This window comes from Ranitomeya variabilis, chromosome 8, assembly GCF_051348905.1.
Source record: "Ranitomeya variabilis isolate aRanVar5 chromosome 8, aRanVar5.hap1, whole genome shotgun sequence".
In the NCBI taxonomy this organism is placed as follows: Eukaryota; Metazoa; Chordata; class Amphibia; order Anura; family Dendrobatidae; genus Ranitomeya; species Ranitomeya variabilis.
In genome coordinates, this window is record NC_135239.1 from 195,336,031 (window position 1) to 195,353,778 (window position 17,748).

The 17,748-nt window shown below is 39.8% G+C and overlaps 1 protein-coding gene across 1 annotated transcript; it reads left to right on the forward strand.

Annotated features, from left to right (window-relative positions):
• The first annotated feature begins 10,513 nt into the window (after positions 1-10,513).
• On the forward strand, positions 10,514-16,411 carry SNTN (sentan, cilia apical structure protein). Its single transcript, XM_077277872.1, has 4 exons — positions 10,514-10,711; positions 14,683-14,723; positions 15,332-15,471; positions 16,229-16,411. Exons 1-4 carry the CDS (start codon positions 10,701-10,703, stop codon positions 16,385-16,387), a joined length of 351 nt encoding a protein of 116 aa, XP_077133987.1. The 5' UTR covers positions 10,514-10,700; the 3' UTR covers positions 16,388-16,411.
• The last annotated feature ends 1,337 nt before the right edge of the window (positions 16,412-17,748 follow it).

The window sequence follows — 17,748 nt, forward strand, 5'->3', positions numbered from 1 at the left end:
TGTCCTATGGACAGATGAGACAAAAATTCAACTTTTTGGCAAGGCACATCAGCTCTATGTTCACAGATGGAAAAATGAAGCATATCAAGAAAAGAACACGGTCCCTACTGTGAATAATAATAATCTTTATTTATATAGCGCCAACATATTCCGCAGCGCTTTACAGTTTAACAGCTTCAAACACAACAGTCATAAGTAACAATGTTAACAATACAATAATTAAAGCAATACAAGACGACCCTGCTCGTGAGAGCTACAATGAGGTGGGGAGATACAAAGTACAGGTGTGTATTTACAATGATGTATTTACAATGATGGTCCAGCCATCTTCAGGGGGTGGGGGATAGATGGAAGTAGTGAATGGGCTACACACAAACAAAATAACTGATTATGGAACATGATAGGCCGCTCTGAACAAACGTGTTTTGAGGGAGCACCTAAAACTATGCAAATTGTGGATGGTCCTAATTTCTTGGGGTAGAGAATTCCAGAGGATTGGTGCAGCACGGGAGAAGTCTTGGAGTCGGGAGTGGGAGGTACGGATTAGTGCAGAGGTTAGTCGAAAGTCATTAGCAGAGCGCAGAGGTCGGTTAGGTCGATAGACAGAAATGAGGGAGGAGATGTAAGGGGGTGCCACACTGTGAAGAGCTTTGTGAGTGAGAACAAGTACTTTGAATAGTATCCTGTAATGAATGGGCAGCCAGTGTAATGACTGGCGAAGAGCAGACACATTTGAGTAACGATTAGCTAGATAGACAACCCTGGCTGCTGCATTAAGGATAGACTGGAGAGGGGAAAGTCGCGTGAGGGGGAGGCCAATTAATAGAGAGTTGCAGTAGTCCAGGCGGGAGTGGATCAGGGCGGCAGTGAGAGTTTTTGTTGTCTCCATGGTGAGAAAAGGGCGGATTCTAGAGATGTTCTTTAGGTGTAAGCGGCACGAGCGGGCAAGAGATTGTATGTGGGGGGTGAAGGAGAGATCGGAGTCAAACATAACACCCAGACAGCGCGCCTGCTGCCGGGGGGTTATTATGGTGCCACCCACGGAGAGGGAAATGTCAGATTTAGGGAGGTTAGTAGAAGGCGGGAGCAGAAGAAGTTCAGTTTTGGAGAGGTTGAGCTTCAGCTAGAGAGCGGACATGATGTTAGAGACTGCAGACAGACAGTCAGTGGCGTTCTGTAGTACAGCGGGGGTAAGGTCAGGGGCTGACGTGTATAGTTGTGTGTCATCAGCGTAAAGATGGTACTGAAAGCCAAATCTGCTGATGGTCTGTCCAATTGGGGCCGTGTAGAGGGAGAAGAGAAGGGGGCTAAGGACTGAGCCCTGGGGTACCCCGACAGTGAGAGGACGAGGAGATGAAGTGGAGCTAGAGAACAGAACACTGAAGGAGTGGTCAGAAAGATAGGAGGAGAACAAGGAGAGAGCAGTGTCCTTAATGCCTAGTGACTGGAGCCTAGAGAGTAGGAGAGGGTGGTCAACAGTGTCGAAAGCTGCAGAAAGATCAAGAAGAATGAGCAGAGAGTGGTCACTGTTACATTTTGCTGTCAGAAGATCGTTGGTCACTTTGATGAGTGCAGTTTCTGTCGAGTGTAGGGAGCGGAAGCCGGACTGTGAAGGGTCTAGGAGGGAGTGAATGGAGAGGTAATGGGTAAGGCGGGAGTAGACTAGGTGCTCCAAGAGTTTAGAGAGGAAGGGGAGGTTGGAGACTGGTCTGTAGTTATTTGTGCAGGATGGGTCGAGGGCGGGTTTCTTTAGTAACGGAGTAATGATAGAGTGTTTGAAGGAGGACGGGAAAATGCCTGAGGAGAGTGAGATTAAAGATTGTAGTTAGGTGAGTAGTGACGATTGGAGAGAGAGACTGGAGATGAGAGGGAATGGGGTCGATAGTGCATGTAGTTGGACGAGAAGAAGAGAGGAGCCTGGAGACTTCTTCTATGATGGGTTCAAATGTGGAGAGTGAGCCAGGGGAGATGCAGGGAGGGATGGGAGTCACTGAACTTGGTGATTGGGAGCAGATCTCCTGACGGATATTGTCTATTTTCTCTATAAAGTGGGAGGCCAGGTCATCAGCACAAATGTCTGTGATAGGGGCTTGAGCTTTTGGCCTGAGGAGGGAGTGAAAGGTGTCAAAAAGTTTCTTGGGGTTGTTGGATAGTGAGGAGATCAGGGTGGTGAAGTAGGTCTGTTTGGTGATGTGAAGGGCAGAGTTATAGGTTTTTATCATAAATTTGAAGTGTATGAAGTCTTCTGGTGTGCGAGTTTTCCTCCATAAGCGTTCAGCACTCCTAGAGCATCGCTGGAGAAATCGGGTTTGCGATATGAGCCAGGGCTGTTTTACTCTGTGTTTGAGGTTCTGAGGGTGAGGGGAGCTACTTGGTCTAGGGTGCTTCTAAGAGTGTCATTATAGTGATGTACTGCCAGATCAGGACAGGAAAAAGAGGAGATTGGGGACAGTGATGAGTGTAAGGAGTCTGAAAGTGTATGAGGGTTAATGGCTTGTAGATTTCTGACTGAATGGTAGGTAGGAGGGTGCTGGGGTGAGCAAGGATTTGTGAGCATGAAGGAGAGAATGTTGTGGTCAGAGAGGGGAAGCGGTGAGTAATTTAGGTAGGAGATTGAACACAGCCGGACAAAGACCAGGTCAAGGGTGTTACTGTCCTTGTGTGTCTCAGAGGTTGAGAGCTGTGAGAGGCCTAGAGAAGTGGTTAGTGATAGAAGCTGAGACCCAGATGTGGAAGTGGGGCTGTTTATGGGGATGTTGAAGTCTCCCAGGATAAGGGTTGGGAGTTCTGAGGACATGAAGTGCGGCAGCCAGGCAGAGAAATGGTCCAGGAAGTAGGTGGGTGAGCCTGGGGGCCGGTATATGACTGCTACTCTGAGGGAGACGGGACAGAAGAGCCTGATGGTGTGGACCTCAAAAGAAGGGATTGAGAGTGGTGGAACAGGTGGGATGACCTGGATGGTGCATTGTGGGGAGAGGAGTATGCCGACTCCACCACCAGGTCTGTTTGTGGGTTTCGGGGAATGGGAGAATTGTAGGCCACCATGGGAAATGGCAGCAGGGGAGATCGTGTCAGAATCCTGGATTCAGGTTTCAGTGAGGGCCAATAGATTTAGAGAGTTGTTCAGAAAGTAGTTGTGCAGGAAAGGAAGCTTGTTACATACAGACCGTGGATTCCAAATGGCACAATTAAAAGAAGGAGATTAGGGAGCGCAAGTAATATTAATAAGGTTAGAATGATTTTGATGTGAGGTAGGGTAGCAGTTGAGGTTGTGTGATGGTGGACCAGGGTTGGGGGAGATGTCTCCCGAAATCAGTAGGAGTAGGAAGATAAAAAGCAAGAAGTTTTTTAAATTGTAAGAAGTTTTTTTGTGCAGTGTGTTTTGGCAAGATGGACTGAGGTTTTTCAGGAAGGTGAGAAGTGCAAGGGAGCTGTACATGGGACAGGGAAGGAGAGAGGAGCTGATGTATATGAGTCGTGATGGAGGGGGATTGGGCGGTGGATGTGGATTGCAAGGGAACATAGGAGGATAGGAATAAAGCACATGGATAGAAGGGAGAGCAGAGTGTGGGTTACCTGACTCCTGCCCTGACTAACTGCCATGGAATAACTGCTATAACTTGATGCTTAGCTAATGCGATGCTTTGCTGAATCCGTGCGACCCCACACATGCGTGCACCCCTAAGAATGAATCTAAATTTATAGGCCCCCCAGTGCAGGGAGAGGACAGCGGGATTATGGGAGCTGGCTAGTTACAAACTAGGGACAGATGCTCAATACATCCTGGTGTGGATAGATGATCAAAGATGCAGTCCTGATAACATCTCTATACTAACACCTCTTCTGTGATAACCATCTACAGAGACCCCCCCACCCCCCACACACACACAACAGTGAGTGCTGAAAACCATGTAACTGATGATGAATTCCAACAAAGGAGTTGAATGACATGAAATTACTATTCAGGGTGCTTGCTGATACACAGAAAATCATTGCAAAATACAAAGACATTCAGGATCCAGGGAGAGCTGGGGATATTCACTGCATACCATTCAGGGTGCTTGCTGACACACAGAAAATCATTGCAAAATACAAAGACATTCAGGATCCAGGGAGAATTGGGATATTCACTGCATACCTGTGTGAAGAGAGGAGAGGAGAGTACTGTGAAACATGTAGGAGGCTCTGTTATGTTCTGGGGCTGCTTTGCTGCATCTGGCACAGGGTGTCTAGAATCTGTGTAGGGTACAATGAAATCTCAAGACTACCAAGGGATTCTAAATTTTAAAAAACTGACTGTCACATCCAAACATAAACTAAGTGTGAACAGGTGCTTACTAGTGATGAGCGAATATACTTGTTACTCGAGATTTCTCGAGCATGCTCTGGGGTCCTCCGAGTATTTTTTAGTGCTCGGAGATTTAGTTTTTCTTGCTGCAGCTGAATGATTTACAACCAGGCAACCCCCACATGCTCTTATGCTGGCTAACAGATGTAAATTATTCAGCTGCGGCAAGAAAAACTAAATCTCCGAGCACTAAAAAATACTCGGAGGACCCCTTGGCATGCTAAAGAAATCTCAAGTAACGAGTATATTCGCTCATCACTAGTGCTTACCTAGAGTCACCAACTGATATACACTCAAACAAAACAGGCAGCACTCTGTAGCGTCATATCATGCAAACATCAAATACAAAAATTGAATTGCATTACTGCTCTAGAAATATGAAAGATTGAGTATGCTTAGCGCATAACTTGGCCAATTCATGTGTACCTGGAAGCCACGTTAAGGCGTTGTTCATTTCCAGGACCTAACTTAATCCCAATCCTCTCTTAGAATAAAGTGTTCATCTTTATGGGAACTTAATATGAATCCTCTCTTAGACTAAAATCTATATCTCTGTGGAGGGGTAGTTGTCCTACTGTGATTAAAAATGCCTGAGGCTAAAAGGCGGAGTGCTCACTCAGAAGGCTAATGAATACAAATTTCAAAAAACTGACCGTCACATCCAAACATAAACTAAGTGTGAACAAAAAAGGCAGCACTCTGTAGCACCATAGCATGAAACATGAAGTAAGAACATTGAATTGCATTACTGCTCTAGAAGACTTTATTCTAAGAGAGGATTGGCATTAAGTTAGGTCCTGGAAACAAGAAATACCTTAACGTGGCTTCCAGGGACACATGAATTGGCCAATTTATGCGCTAAGCATTCTCAATTTTTCATATTTCTAGAGCAGTGATGCGATTCAATTTTCATATTTCATGTTTGCATGCTATGGCGCTAGAGAGTGCTGCCTTTTTTGTTTGAGTATCAAGAGATTCTAGAGAGAAATGTGCTGCCCAGTGTCAGAATGCTTGGTCTCAGTCACAGGTCATGGGTCTTGCAACAGGATAATGACCCAAAACACACAGCTAAAAACACTCAAGAGTGGCTAAGAGAAAAACATTGGACTATTCTGAAGTGGCCTTCTATGAGCCCTGACCTAAATCCTATTGAGCATCTTTGGAAAGAGCTGGAACATGCCGTCTCAAAAAGGCAGCCTTCAAACATGAGACAACTGGGGTCTCCTTTGTTGCTTGTTCGTACTCATCTTTTTTTTGTTTTCTAACACTGAGTTTGTTTTTTTCTATAACTCTGCTGCTGACCTCACAAGCAGATAAGATGGAAGGGCTATCTTGGTGGATCATTGATGTATCATAAAGCTAGGTGTGAAAATACAAATCCCACACTTGCTCCATCTATTCACAACTTGTGCAGGAGTCAGTTATTTTTGCTGTTTTCGTTTATGCACACAAGATAAAGCATCAATAAGATCTAATAGGTTGATTTTGAATATTTATCAACCTTTGGCTCGATCTTTAGCCATGGCGACTTGAAGGAAGATCGCTCTGAAGAAAGATCGATCTTGTGTAACCATAGATAGGTCCACCAGGGTCTTCTCTGCCGTTATCTTGATAGTATTTTAAGCCATCGGGCTTCTGGTCTTCCTCTTCTCTTTGTTCTTTCTATTCTTCCAAACATGATATCCTTCTCCAGTGATTGCTCTTTTCGTATGATGTGTCCAAAGTAGGCAAGTCGTATCTCGGTGATCCTTGCTTCCGGTGACATGTCTGGCTTGACTTATTCCAAAATTGTTTTGATTGTTCTTCTTGCCATCCATAGTATTGATAACATCCTTCTCCAGCACCACATTTCAAAGGCGACGAGTCTTCTTCTGTTTTAATTCATTAAAAATATGTCCTATAGGCAAGTGAAGATTGTCTTCCGCTTGATCTTTAGGGCTGACTATTTTGTGATGCTTGGACACAATGGAGGCTTCTCTGGTGTATTTCTGGAACAGTCTGATCTTGCATTGCATAAAATCCTTCAGTCTGGGTCAAAAAGTTCTCTGGGCTAAGACATAAAAATCTGTTGATCTCAGACATTTCCCCAAAAAATTACACATCAGGGGTAATAAAATAGTAGGTGTTTCTTTTTTAAGCATCGGGACAGCAGAAATGATCTTTCCATATGCATCAGCAATTGGTAGGGCAGGGGATTTTTAATGGCAACAGAAAGTAGAGTGGTCAGAAATGGGCATCAGGTGTCAGAATGGGCAGTCAAATCTGAACAGGGGTCCCAGTAAAGAAGCATAAACTACGGAGATATGGCAAACTGAATACACCCGAATAGTAGGAGAAAGACCTGAGAACCTCCTGCTACCTGACAACATTCCCGGTGCCTCTTCTGATTAGTAGGTCCTGCAGCTTCATTACATTGCGTGGTGACACATCGTTCCGGACCTATGCTCTGAAGAGGCATCAAAGAATGCCGGTAGATAGTCATTGTTTCGCCAAGTTCTGGTCCGGCATCCATGGACTACTGATATAGCCGCAGGACTATTGTCCAGCAAAAATTTTTGGTTCAACTCTAGCAATTATAATTGATTTTTTTAAACCTTGAATTTCCAATATCTCACAGTTATCTGGATAATAAGCTGAGCAGACCCTCCAAGAACCTTTTTTTTACTTTATCGTTTCATGGCTGATACCAGCCAATTTTCCTCATCGGTGTCCACAACACCAGAAAATTGCATCCTTCCGTAACGTTCTACAAGCTGAATGTGAAACAGATGGAGGAAATATTTTTATCCGTCGGAAATCAGTGTATTTTGTGCTGTCAGATGAGTGATTATTTGGAAATAACAATCGTTTGCTTCACCGCTAATTAAGGTCTTCGCGTTGATGGACACCAGTAATACGTACGTGTTAGCCTTGTCACCGGGATACTATGTAATTTTGCATTCGGCTGTAGAGTAGAAGGGAAATATACAGTTTAAACTTGGTGTAATACTTCTCAATTATCTGGGTAATGACACTGTCAGATGGCAAATTAAAGATGCTCTGACTATAAAGGGAGACGATGAGGGGAAGGTGAACCTCCCAATTCATTTATACCCAGAAGGGTCAGCCAGCTTTAGTAGGAACTCGTTTCATCCACCAGCCATCTGTGTGCCGCTCAAATGGGCTCCCTGGAAGAAGGAAGGAAAGGCAATTCGTAATTGGAAAGAATATTTCACTCTTAAATGACTAATTTAAATTAATCTAACCCATAGAAGTTAATGAATCCTCACAATTCCAGTGACACAAATTTGTTAGGAGACTCCAGATCTTCGTTTACAGTTTTTGCTTAAAAAATTAATTCTACTTCACAAACTAAATGAAAAGTCGAGCAACTTTTTAAATACTTTGGATTCGATTCATCATTTTCAACGTATTGAAGTCACTTTTCTTTCTTTTTTTTCTTGTAGTATATGCTGGCTTTTTTTTGCGCCAACATTTTTCAAACTGGAGCCCGAAATTAAAAAATGCCTTCATTTTTGGCTTCAGTCAATTTTTGCGACTTTTTGACAATAAAAGTCACAACTGCTTTAAAAAGTCACACAATTGTGCCAAATTGAAAACTCATCCAGAAACCTTGCTCTAGGCAGGGACTTGTGTGAGACGTTTATAAAAATGCAACTTTTTGTAATTTCATGTACTTTAAAAAAAAAAAGACAAAAAAGAAAGATGTAGAGAGAATAAGGTTCAAACACTAAAGCCACTAAAAAGTGGTAAGCTATTTCAGAAAAGAAGAGAAACAGCAATGACGAATTGTTTCACTTTTTTCAACTAGTTTTTCAACATTTTTAAAATTCCGCAGGTTTCCGTGGAAACAGACTACGCTTGTTTCCATCCTGCTGTCAGACATGTGACCCAAAAGCTTTTGTTAAAGGGAACCTGACAGCTTGCCCAGGCCCCCCAAATCGCCAGCACATATTTATTGCTACCATCATACCATTATACCCTTTCAGCCCATTTGATTTCATCATATGCCAAAAATCAATTTTACAAATGAGATGGTGATATGCTAATTAGTGGGTGACTAGTCATGGTGGCCACTCGCGAGATTTACATAGCCAGCAGTAAAGACTAATCGAGACCTACTTCACTACTTTTGAAAGAACTAAAAAGTATCTTTAATGATATTTTTATAAAATGAGTGAAATAGATTGAGATAGGTAATCAGAATAATAAAGTTACAAATTGGACAGTAATAGGTGTGTGGGTCACAGGTATAACAATAATAGACTCTTATGTATTCCTTGATTGAAGCAAACTACTAATAGCTGGTAAATTCCCTATAGCTAGCCGGCAGAACAGAGGAGAAGAACTGATAGAGCAGAGCAGGGGGGGAAATAGAAATCATGGCTCCCCAAAGCAAGAGTCTGGATTGCCTTCTGCAATAAAGAAAAAAGAATATTTGAATAACAGCAAATAGGCGCAAGTTGAAAAACGATAAAGATTGCACCGTTATTTACCAAGAATGATTACTCTAGAACATTGAAAATGCGTTACTGCCATAGAAAATAGGAAAAAAGTGCTATGTTTATTTATCATTTTTCAACTTATATGTTTTTTTGGTTGGCGCCTGTTCACACTAGCTTGGATGTGCTGGTCTTGTTCTCTATTTGTAGCAAATAAGCTCAGTCACAGCTCAACTTTTTAAGACAGGGAGAGGGAATATGTAGTGCAGCACTTACACAGAAACAGTGCCCTTACTTAAGCCCCTTAGTGTTCCCACCCACTACAGTCTTGCTTTCAGGACCCTGATACAGTATGATACCCATCCATACAATATGATGCCCCCAACACAGTACCCCTTCACACAAGCACACAATATGATGACCCAGCAACATATGGTGCCCCTACAATGCTCCCAACTTACAATGATGCCCCCACAGCTCCCCACACAGTATGATGTCCCTACAATGTCTGACTGTATTTGGTGGTTCAGCTGCTAGCATTACATATCTATTACTACATGCCCTCCCATGCTGAGCCAGTATCCTCAACCAATAGAGGCTTATCTCCATACTGGAGGCTCATCTGTATCTATTATCTATCTATCTATCTATCTATCTATCTATCTATCTATCTATTATCTATCTATCTATCTATTATCTATTATCTATTATCTATTCATTATCGACCTATCCCCTATCTATTTGTCTATAATAATAGATAATAGAATAATAGATAATAGATAGATATATCCAAAAAATAGAGGCAGCACTCCATGATGATAAATTGATAATAGATAGATAGATAGATAGATAATAGTTAGATGATAGATAGATAATAGATAGATAGATGATAGATAGATAGATAGATAGATAATAGATAGATAGATAGATAGATAGATAGATAATAGATAGATAGATAGATAGATAGATAGATAGATAGATAGATAGATAATAGATAGATGATAGATAGATAGATAGATAGATAGATAATAGATAGATAGATAGATAGATAGATAATAGATAGGTAGATAGATAGATAGATAGATAGATAGATAGATAATAGATAGATAGATAGATAGATAGATAGATAGATAGATGATAGAGAGATGATAGATGATAGATAATAGAGAGATAGATAGATAATAGATAGTAGATGATAGATAGTAGATAATAGATAGATAGTAGATAATAGATAGATGATAGATAGATAGATAGATAGATAGATAGATAGATAGATAGATAGATAGATAATAGATAATAGATAGATATAATAGATAGATAATAGATAGATAATAGATAGATATAATAGATAGATAATAGATAGATAATAGATAGATAGTAGATAATAGATAATAGATAGATGATATATAGATAAATCGATAGTAGATAATAGATAATAGATAGATAGATAATAGATAGATATAATAGATAGATAATAGATAGATATAATAGATAGATAATAGACAGATGACTTTTTCCACAGTCTTCTTCCCATCTCCATCACTGAGAATCCGGTAATTACGGTCGGACAGCGCTGGGCTTCTGCTCCGGACACTTATTGATGAGCATTGTTCTGCACCGTTCTGTGGCCGCACTGAGCACTAGGATTGTGTAACCACATTGTTCGCTTTCCTGTATAAATAAACCCCGGACGTGCCCTGTAAACAGAATTAATGCGCTGTGTGCACTCGCCTCATTCAGTAGTGTTTGATGCGGACGTTGCTTAGCAAAGTTACCAAGTCAACAAAAATCGAATAAAAAAAAAAAAGAACCAAACCTCCGCGAGCCGGACGATCCCGTGTGAATTATTCTTTTAGTGTTGGAGACATTTCGCTTCAGATCCCGGAGCAGAACTTCATCCTGTACTGAAAATGCCAAAGAGGTAATGAAGGGTTAATTCTGGTTGCGCCATTGTTTCCCTGCTTTATGTATAGATCACTTTAGAGGATCTGTTCAGACCTTTTTTAATCTTTTATTTATTCGCCTAGTGAGACCAGAGGTGTGAGCCGAGGGCTCGAGGCGCGGGTCCAATCTGGTCCTGGCAGAGTGGGCTCCAGGTTTAGGGGGCTCCATGGGTGGCATTGTCCCAATGGTCCCCTCTTCGCTTTCATTTTTTTTCTCCTTACCTTCCATGAGTTATATCTTTTTATTTTCCATTGACAGGGATATATTGGGGCTTTTTTTGTGACACAGCTGCAGTTTTATTAGTACTATTCTGGGGCTATGCAACTTTTTTATCACTTTTTCTTCAATTGTTGGACGCAAAATGACCCCCAAAACACTAAAATTCTGCCATTTTGAGATTTCTTATGTTTATTGTTCACTGTGTGAGATTTTATTACTTTGAACACTCAAACGCTGCAGTACCTAATATATTTTGGGGGTTTTTTGTTTTATTTTTATCTACATTCTAAGAAAAGGGAGGCGTGAATTCTTTTATTGTTTGTTTGTTTTAAAATATATTTTACAAAAATAAAATTAACATTTTTTATTTCTCTCCTCTTGGAGACCAGAACCAGGGATCACTTTACCGTAATATTGCATTGCATTGTAAAACGACCCATTTCCTAGCATTGATGGCCGGTATCTCTTAGGCCCATATGAGAAAGTCGATATTATCAAAGATCCGTACTAATCGATGAATCTGTTGGAGATTTTTGCATTGGGACCTACAAGGTTCAAGTTAAACCACTGCATGTATCACTGTATAATGAGGGAGATTTGTCTCTTAAAAGTCTCATAACTTTAAATTACAACCCCAGTAGTCCATAAATAAAAGTCTATACAGTGTCCAAATAACAGTGTCCTAAAGTCCATAAATAATAGAACTTTACAGTGTCACAAAACCGTGCCATACAGTTTTTGAATATTAATTCTATACGGTGTCAGAGTTTATAAAAAATAGTACTATACACTGCCCAAATATCAGGTCACACATTCATAGAAAAATAGTCCTGGAAAGTGTCAAAATAGTAGGGCAATAGAGTCCATAAATAATAGTACTATACAGTGCACAAATATTAGTGTAGAACAGTCCATAAACATTAGCACTATACTGTGCCCAAATAACAGTGTCATACTGTCCAAAAAAAAAGTACCGTACTATTATGTGCCCAAATAGCAGTGACAAACATTCCATAAATGATAGTACTATACAGTGCCCAAATAGCAGTGCCATATAGTCCATAAATAATTGTACCACACAATATCATATAGTCCATAAATAATAACACTATACAGTGCCCAAATAGCAGTACCATATAGTCCACAAATAATTGTACCGCACAATATCATATAGTCCATAAATAATAACACTATACAGTGCCCAAATAGCAGTGCCATATAGTCCATACATTTTAGCACTATGAAGTCCTCAAATATCAGTGTCATACAGTCCATCTATAAATATTAGTATTATACTGTGCCCAAATAACAGTGCCATAGAGTTCATATAAAATAATGCAGGATAGTGCTCAAATAACAGCGACATGGAGTGCATAATAAATAATTATACTATAACATTCTCAACTAACAGTGCCATAAAATCTACTGTATATAATAGTACTTCACAGTGCCCAAATAGCAGTACCATAAAGTCCATAAATAATACTATAATAGTACTATAAAGTACCCAAATAACAATGACATATAGTACATAAATAATGGTACTATACAGTGTCCAAATATCAGTGCCATATAGTCCATAATATTTGTACCGCTCAATATCATAAAGTCCATAAATAATAGCACTATGCGTTGCCCAAATATCAGTGTCATGCAGTCCATCCATAAATCCCAAAGAGGTATTATGCAGTGCCTAAATAAAAGTGCCATAGAGTCCATAGAAAATAATGCAGGATAGGGCTCAAATAACAATGACATGGAGTTCATAATAAATAATTATACTATACAGTTCTCAACTAACAGCGCCATAAAGTCTACTGTATATTATTATTATATATTTATATATATTATTTATATATTATATATTATTGTATTACTGTATATTATAGTACTATTGTTAGTACTATACAGTGACCAAATAACAATACTATAAAGTCAATAAATAATAGTATTATAAAATGCCAAATAGGTATTATACAGAGTCTAATTAAAAGTGCCATAGAGTCCATAGAAAATAATGCAGGATAGGGCTCAAATAACAATGACATGGAGTTCATAATAAATAATTATACTATACAGTTCTCAACTAACAGTGCCAGTTTATACAATAGTACTATACAGTGCCCAAATAACAATACTATAAAGTCAATAAATAATAGTATTATAAAATGCCAAAGAGGTATTATACAGAGTCTAAATAAAAGTGCCATAGAGTCCATAGAAAATAATACAGTATAGTGGTCAAATAACGGTAAGATGAAGTTCATAAATAATTGTGCTATACACTTGTCAACTAAGAGTGCCACAGAATGTATAAATAATACGGTAATACTCTACAGTGCCCAATTAACCATACTACACAGTTAATAAATAATCATCCTATAAAGTGCCCAAATATCAGTGACATACAGTACATAAATAATAGTAATAAATAGTGCAGAAACAACCTTACTGTAGAGTCTATAAATAATAGTACTATACAGTGCATACACACCCAAAAATAATTTATTGACAGAATGCTCAAAATATCAAGTTTTGTTGAGTTCAGATTTCATAATAGTGCTAAATATAAGTCACCTTTGGATCCCAATCTGATACTGTAGTGGCATCAATGTTGTCCATACGTTATAACTTACTGTAGACATAGGAAAATAATACCAGGCATAGAGATTTTATAAAAGTGGCATTGTGCCATGCAATAGTGTCTATCACAGTGCGCAGATGTTATGGTCACCCCTACTGCTCACGTAACACTTTGCTCAAGCTCAGCAACAAGTCTCTGGTATGTAGTAATTTTCCTCCAGTTCAGAGCTGGGGAACCTCTCTTCTGCCAATGGCCATTTGGATTTTTAAGCCGCTCCTCGGGGGCTGTACAAATCGTGCTCTAACTCCGCCCACAAAGTACATACTAACGCTGGCACCGGTGTCAGGACGTAACCTTTCATTGCCTGCCCTTCAGTGTTCAGTAGTGAACACTACATGTGCGTTCTCACATAGCAGGAAGACATTAATGTTCCGGCGGCAGCTGTGGGCCCAAGCACTGCGGTCCCCAGGGATTCGTATAAAAGGTCATTGAGGGTAAACGGCCCGGAGGCCTGAGGTTCACTACCACTGTTCTAGTTCATTCTACATTATGGGATATATATTAGTGATTTAGGATTAATGCTCATTATTTTCAGCATTATTTTTTTAATAGGACTCCCTTAAAAAGGACCTGTCGCCACATCAAAGTAGTCAGTTTTATCTATTATCTTATTCCTGCTACGTCTCTGAGTATTGCAGGGTTTGTTTCCGTTTTTTTAAATCCCTCATACGGTTCCAGTGATATGGGCCTTTATGATAATTTTTATGATCATTTTTATGGTCTTTACTTAAGAAGTGTGGCTCATAGGATCCTCTGGGGCGTGTCTTTTGACTCTTCTGCATAATTAGCCTGTGAGCCATGCCCCCTTTGTAAAGACCATGAAAATTAGCCCGAAATAGAAAAGCCCATATCTCTTGAACCGTAAAGCGGATTTAAGAGAAAAAAAAATGGATTACACAGGGAAGCAACAGGTATAGAATAAAACAAAAAACTGACAACGATTGACCTGGTGACACAGCCCCTTTAATAAAATGAGCCCATATTAAGTCATGTGCTTTATGGTTCTTTCTGCTTTATATATAAATATTGTCCCAATTCATAGATGCTTATTCATTTTAGCAAATGTCTTCTATATTTTATCATAGCAATACAATTCCAATCTCCAAGCAACTGGCCTCTATTAAAGGTAAATCTACCTATTTTTTAGATTATGTGTCTTAGTAGAACTATGTGTCTCCATGGTAACAGACTACAAACAAACCCTGTGTGTAGTCTGATTCTGCAGTTATCTGTTACTCCTGTCCTGTCAATTTTCTCTCTATGTTATAGGCTGTAAATCAGAAAACGAAGGTGGTAGAAGAAAGGAAGGACTAGACTATACAGAGAGTAACCATAGTTTGGTACTGGAGCTGTATACATAAAACGACATTTTAATCAAAACTATGTACAAAGTTGCTAAAAAAATTTTTATATATAGCAGACCAGCTAAAACAAAGTTGATTGCAAAAAATATACATACAGTTCAAGGTCATCTTGTGTTCCGGTGCATTAAATAGAAAGAAATGTAAGGTTTTTTTAATAACTTTTCAATAAAAGAGATATTTTTCTTGCACAAGTCGTTATGATTTTCAGTACACTGAGTTCCGCGACACGAGATATTCACATTGCAACTAACGCTGTACAATTAGCACATCTTGATTGACAGATTTGGAAAATAATTATACATTATGTAACAATTCTGCAGCGAAAAGATTAAAAATAGTTTCTCATTGTCTCCTATTATCTTCTGTCTAGCACTGGGGAAAGGCTCTGAACTAGAAAAAGCCATCGCCACGGCCATTCTTGTGTATAATTCATGTGCAGACAATGATGGGAAAGTCAGCAAGGGAGAAGTCAAGGACTTGTTGCCTTCACAGTTCCAGAACTTTACACAGGTAATTAGAGAGAACCCACGGATAATCTGCACTAGAACTTCCACGTTCCATGTACCCAGCCAATATCAATACCAGGCAAATCCTAGGCAAGTCTCACTGAGCCCAGGTATTCATTGGCAACATCTGCCATTCATTAGTACGAGTCAGTTTTGCACAGAACATTGCCTGATTACAAATGACAAAGATGGATAATTTTTAGACATTTTTTTACATTTTAAAAACATGATAACTCTGTCAAAGTGCTGTCATATTAAAGGATTTTTATAACTTATAAACATCCCTGGGCTCCCTTGATTGTGCAGATCTTTTCCATTTTACGCTGCATCGCTCCATCACAGAGATATTCACACTTGTTATTTTTGAAGAGCAATATGTGAAATCTCTGCTTGCTGTCCAACTATGCATTTCTTCAGAGTCTTCTCTCAGGGTGTACTTTTTCACCCCTCCTTCCGAGATGCTGCCAATCGCAGCACAGAATACCCCCAGAGAAGACTAAAGAAACGCTCAGTTGGTCTGCAAACAGAGATTTCACATGCTGCATTCAAAAAGTAATTAATGTGAATATCCCAGATCCTCCAATTACCGTCCTTACTACAGTCATTTGACAAGCCGCAGGGTGTCTATCCCAACGCATTCTAAAACAAGCTTCAAGTAGACAGTAGATGCATCTCTTTATGTTACATTTATTGTTCTTCATCAAAACAACTTCAATCGGATGAAATGAAATCAATTATGGACATTTCTTTTTTTATTACAGGGTCAAGAAACAAAACCAAAATACAAAGAGCTTATGAAGGATTTGGAGGAAGACAGCAAAGGACAAATGGATTTTGAAGACTTCATGATTCTCCTGCTCAGTGTGACTCTTATGTCCGACCTGTTCACGGAAATCCGTCAAGCCAAAAATACCAAATAAACATGGGGACTTTTGGTCACCAAACCCATCATGGCGACATCACAGCAGCCCAACCAGTCACAAACCCCATGTTCTTTTCCAGTCCCAAATACTGCAGTATTGTAAAAGTATCCAGGTCAACTATTCAATTATGGTTCTTAAATGTCAGAGTTGACTCCCTAAATATGGATAAGTGCTTGTTTGCATATGGCGGGAGGTCCGATTCTTGAGTTGGGCATTCTATAAAAGCTGGAAGGTCACTGATGGAATAAATTCCATTACAACCAAATTTTTAAAAAAATGCACATTTTATCAGTTGTTCTCTAGGATTATGGCATTGATGACCTGTCTTTAGGATAGGTCATCAATGTGTGATGGTCCTGATTTTACTTCTTGGACCCCTGACATTAAAGACAACGACGAGGCAGTGGGTCTTCCGTGATTGGCATTGTGACTCGTCACATTCTTCCTAAAGAAACAACCCGCAATACAAGGCACATTTGTTTCTACAAAGGTTGGACCTACACCATAATGCTTAATATCCTATTCTAATGTCATCAAGTCATGTCTTAGAGTCAAATGTCTATTTCTTCTCAAGACTTCATAAAGAAACTTGTCCTTCTGAGCAAAAATACTTGTTAGAATTGGGGCCACTTTATACTTCTGGAGAAAGTTCTGGTTGCCTAGAGCCATAGCTAGGTTTTGTTTCCCCTAGGGCAAATATCATGTTGTAATGATCTTATGTAGTGGAGGGGGGCCTAAAACTGTCCTTGAAACTGGTACCCTAACTATACCTGTCCCATGGGTACTCTTGATGGTAGAGAGGCCCGAGTCTCCAACCTCACTATGCTCCTGGTTATTCCTGGTCACTACGCTCTCCCACCCAATGGAGCCTGGAACAGAAATGTAATGCGAACAAGACACAAAAGACAAAACTGGGATAACAGAAACCCCCTATCATATAAAAGTACCAACCAACAATAGGGGGGAGAATAGGGACAGAGAGGAATAAACTAAACATGAACAAGGACCAGGACATAAACACACACGTACTACAGAACACCTTCACAACAACTTATCTCCAAAACACTTAGCTTAAGCAAAAAAGAACTCAAATTCTGAACAGCTTCTCCAAGGAGCTAGGAAGCAGAGCTTTCACCGGCAAGGCAGAGAGGGTCTGACCAGGTTTTATAGGGAGAGGTAATGTCCACATTAGGTTTCTGACCAGCATTGAAAGAGTCGTTAACCTCTTCAGCACCAAATGAATTAATTTAATATAGGACCCAAACACACAGGTTGAATGGAAGATCTGCTGTTCCCAGATTTCCCCTGTTGATGTGAAACACTTGTGATAGCAAAGGTTTAGTTTATTTGCTTCCCTC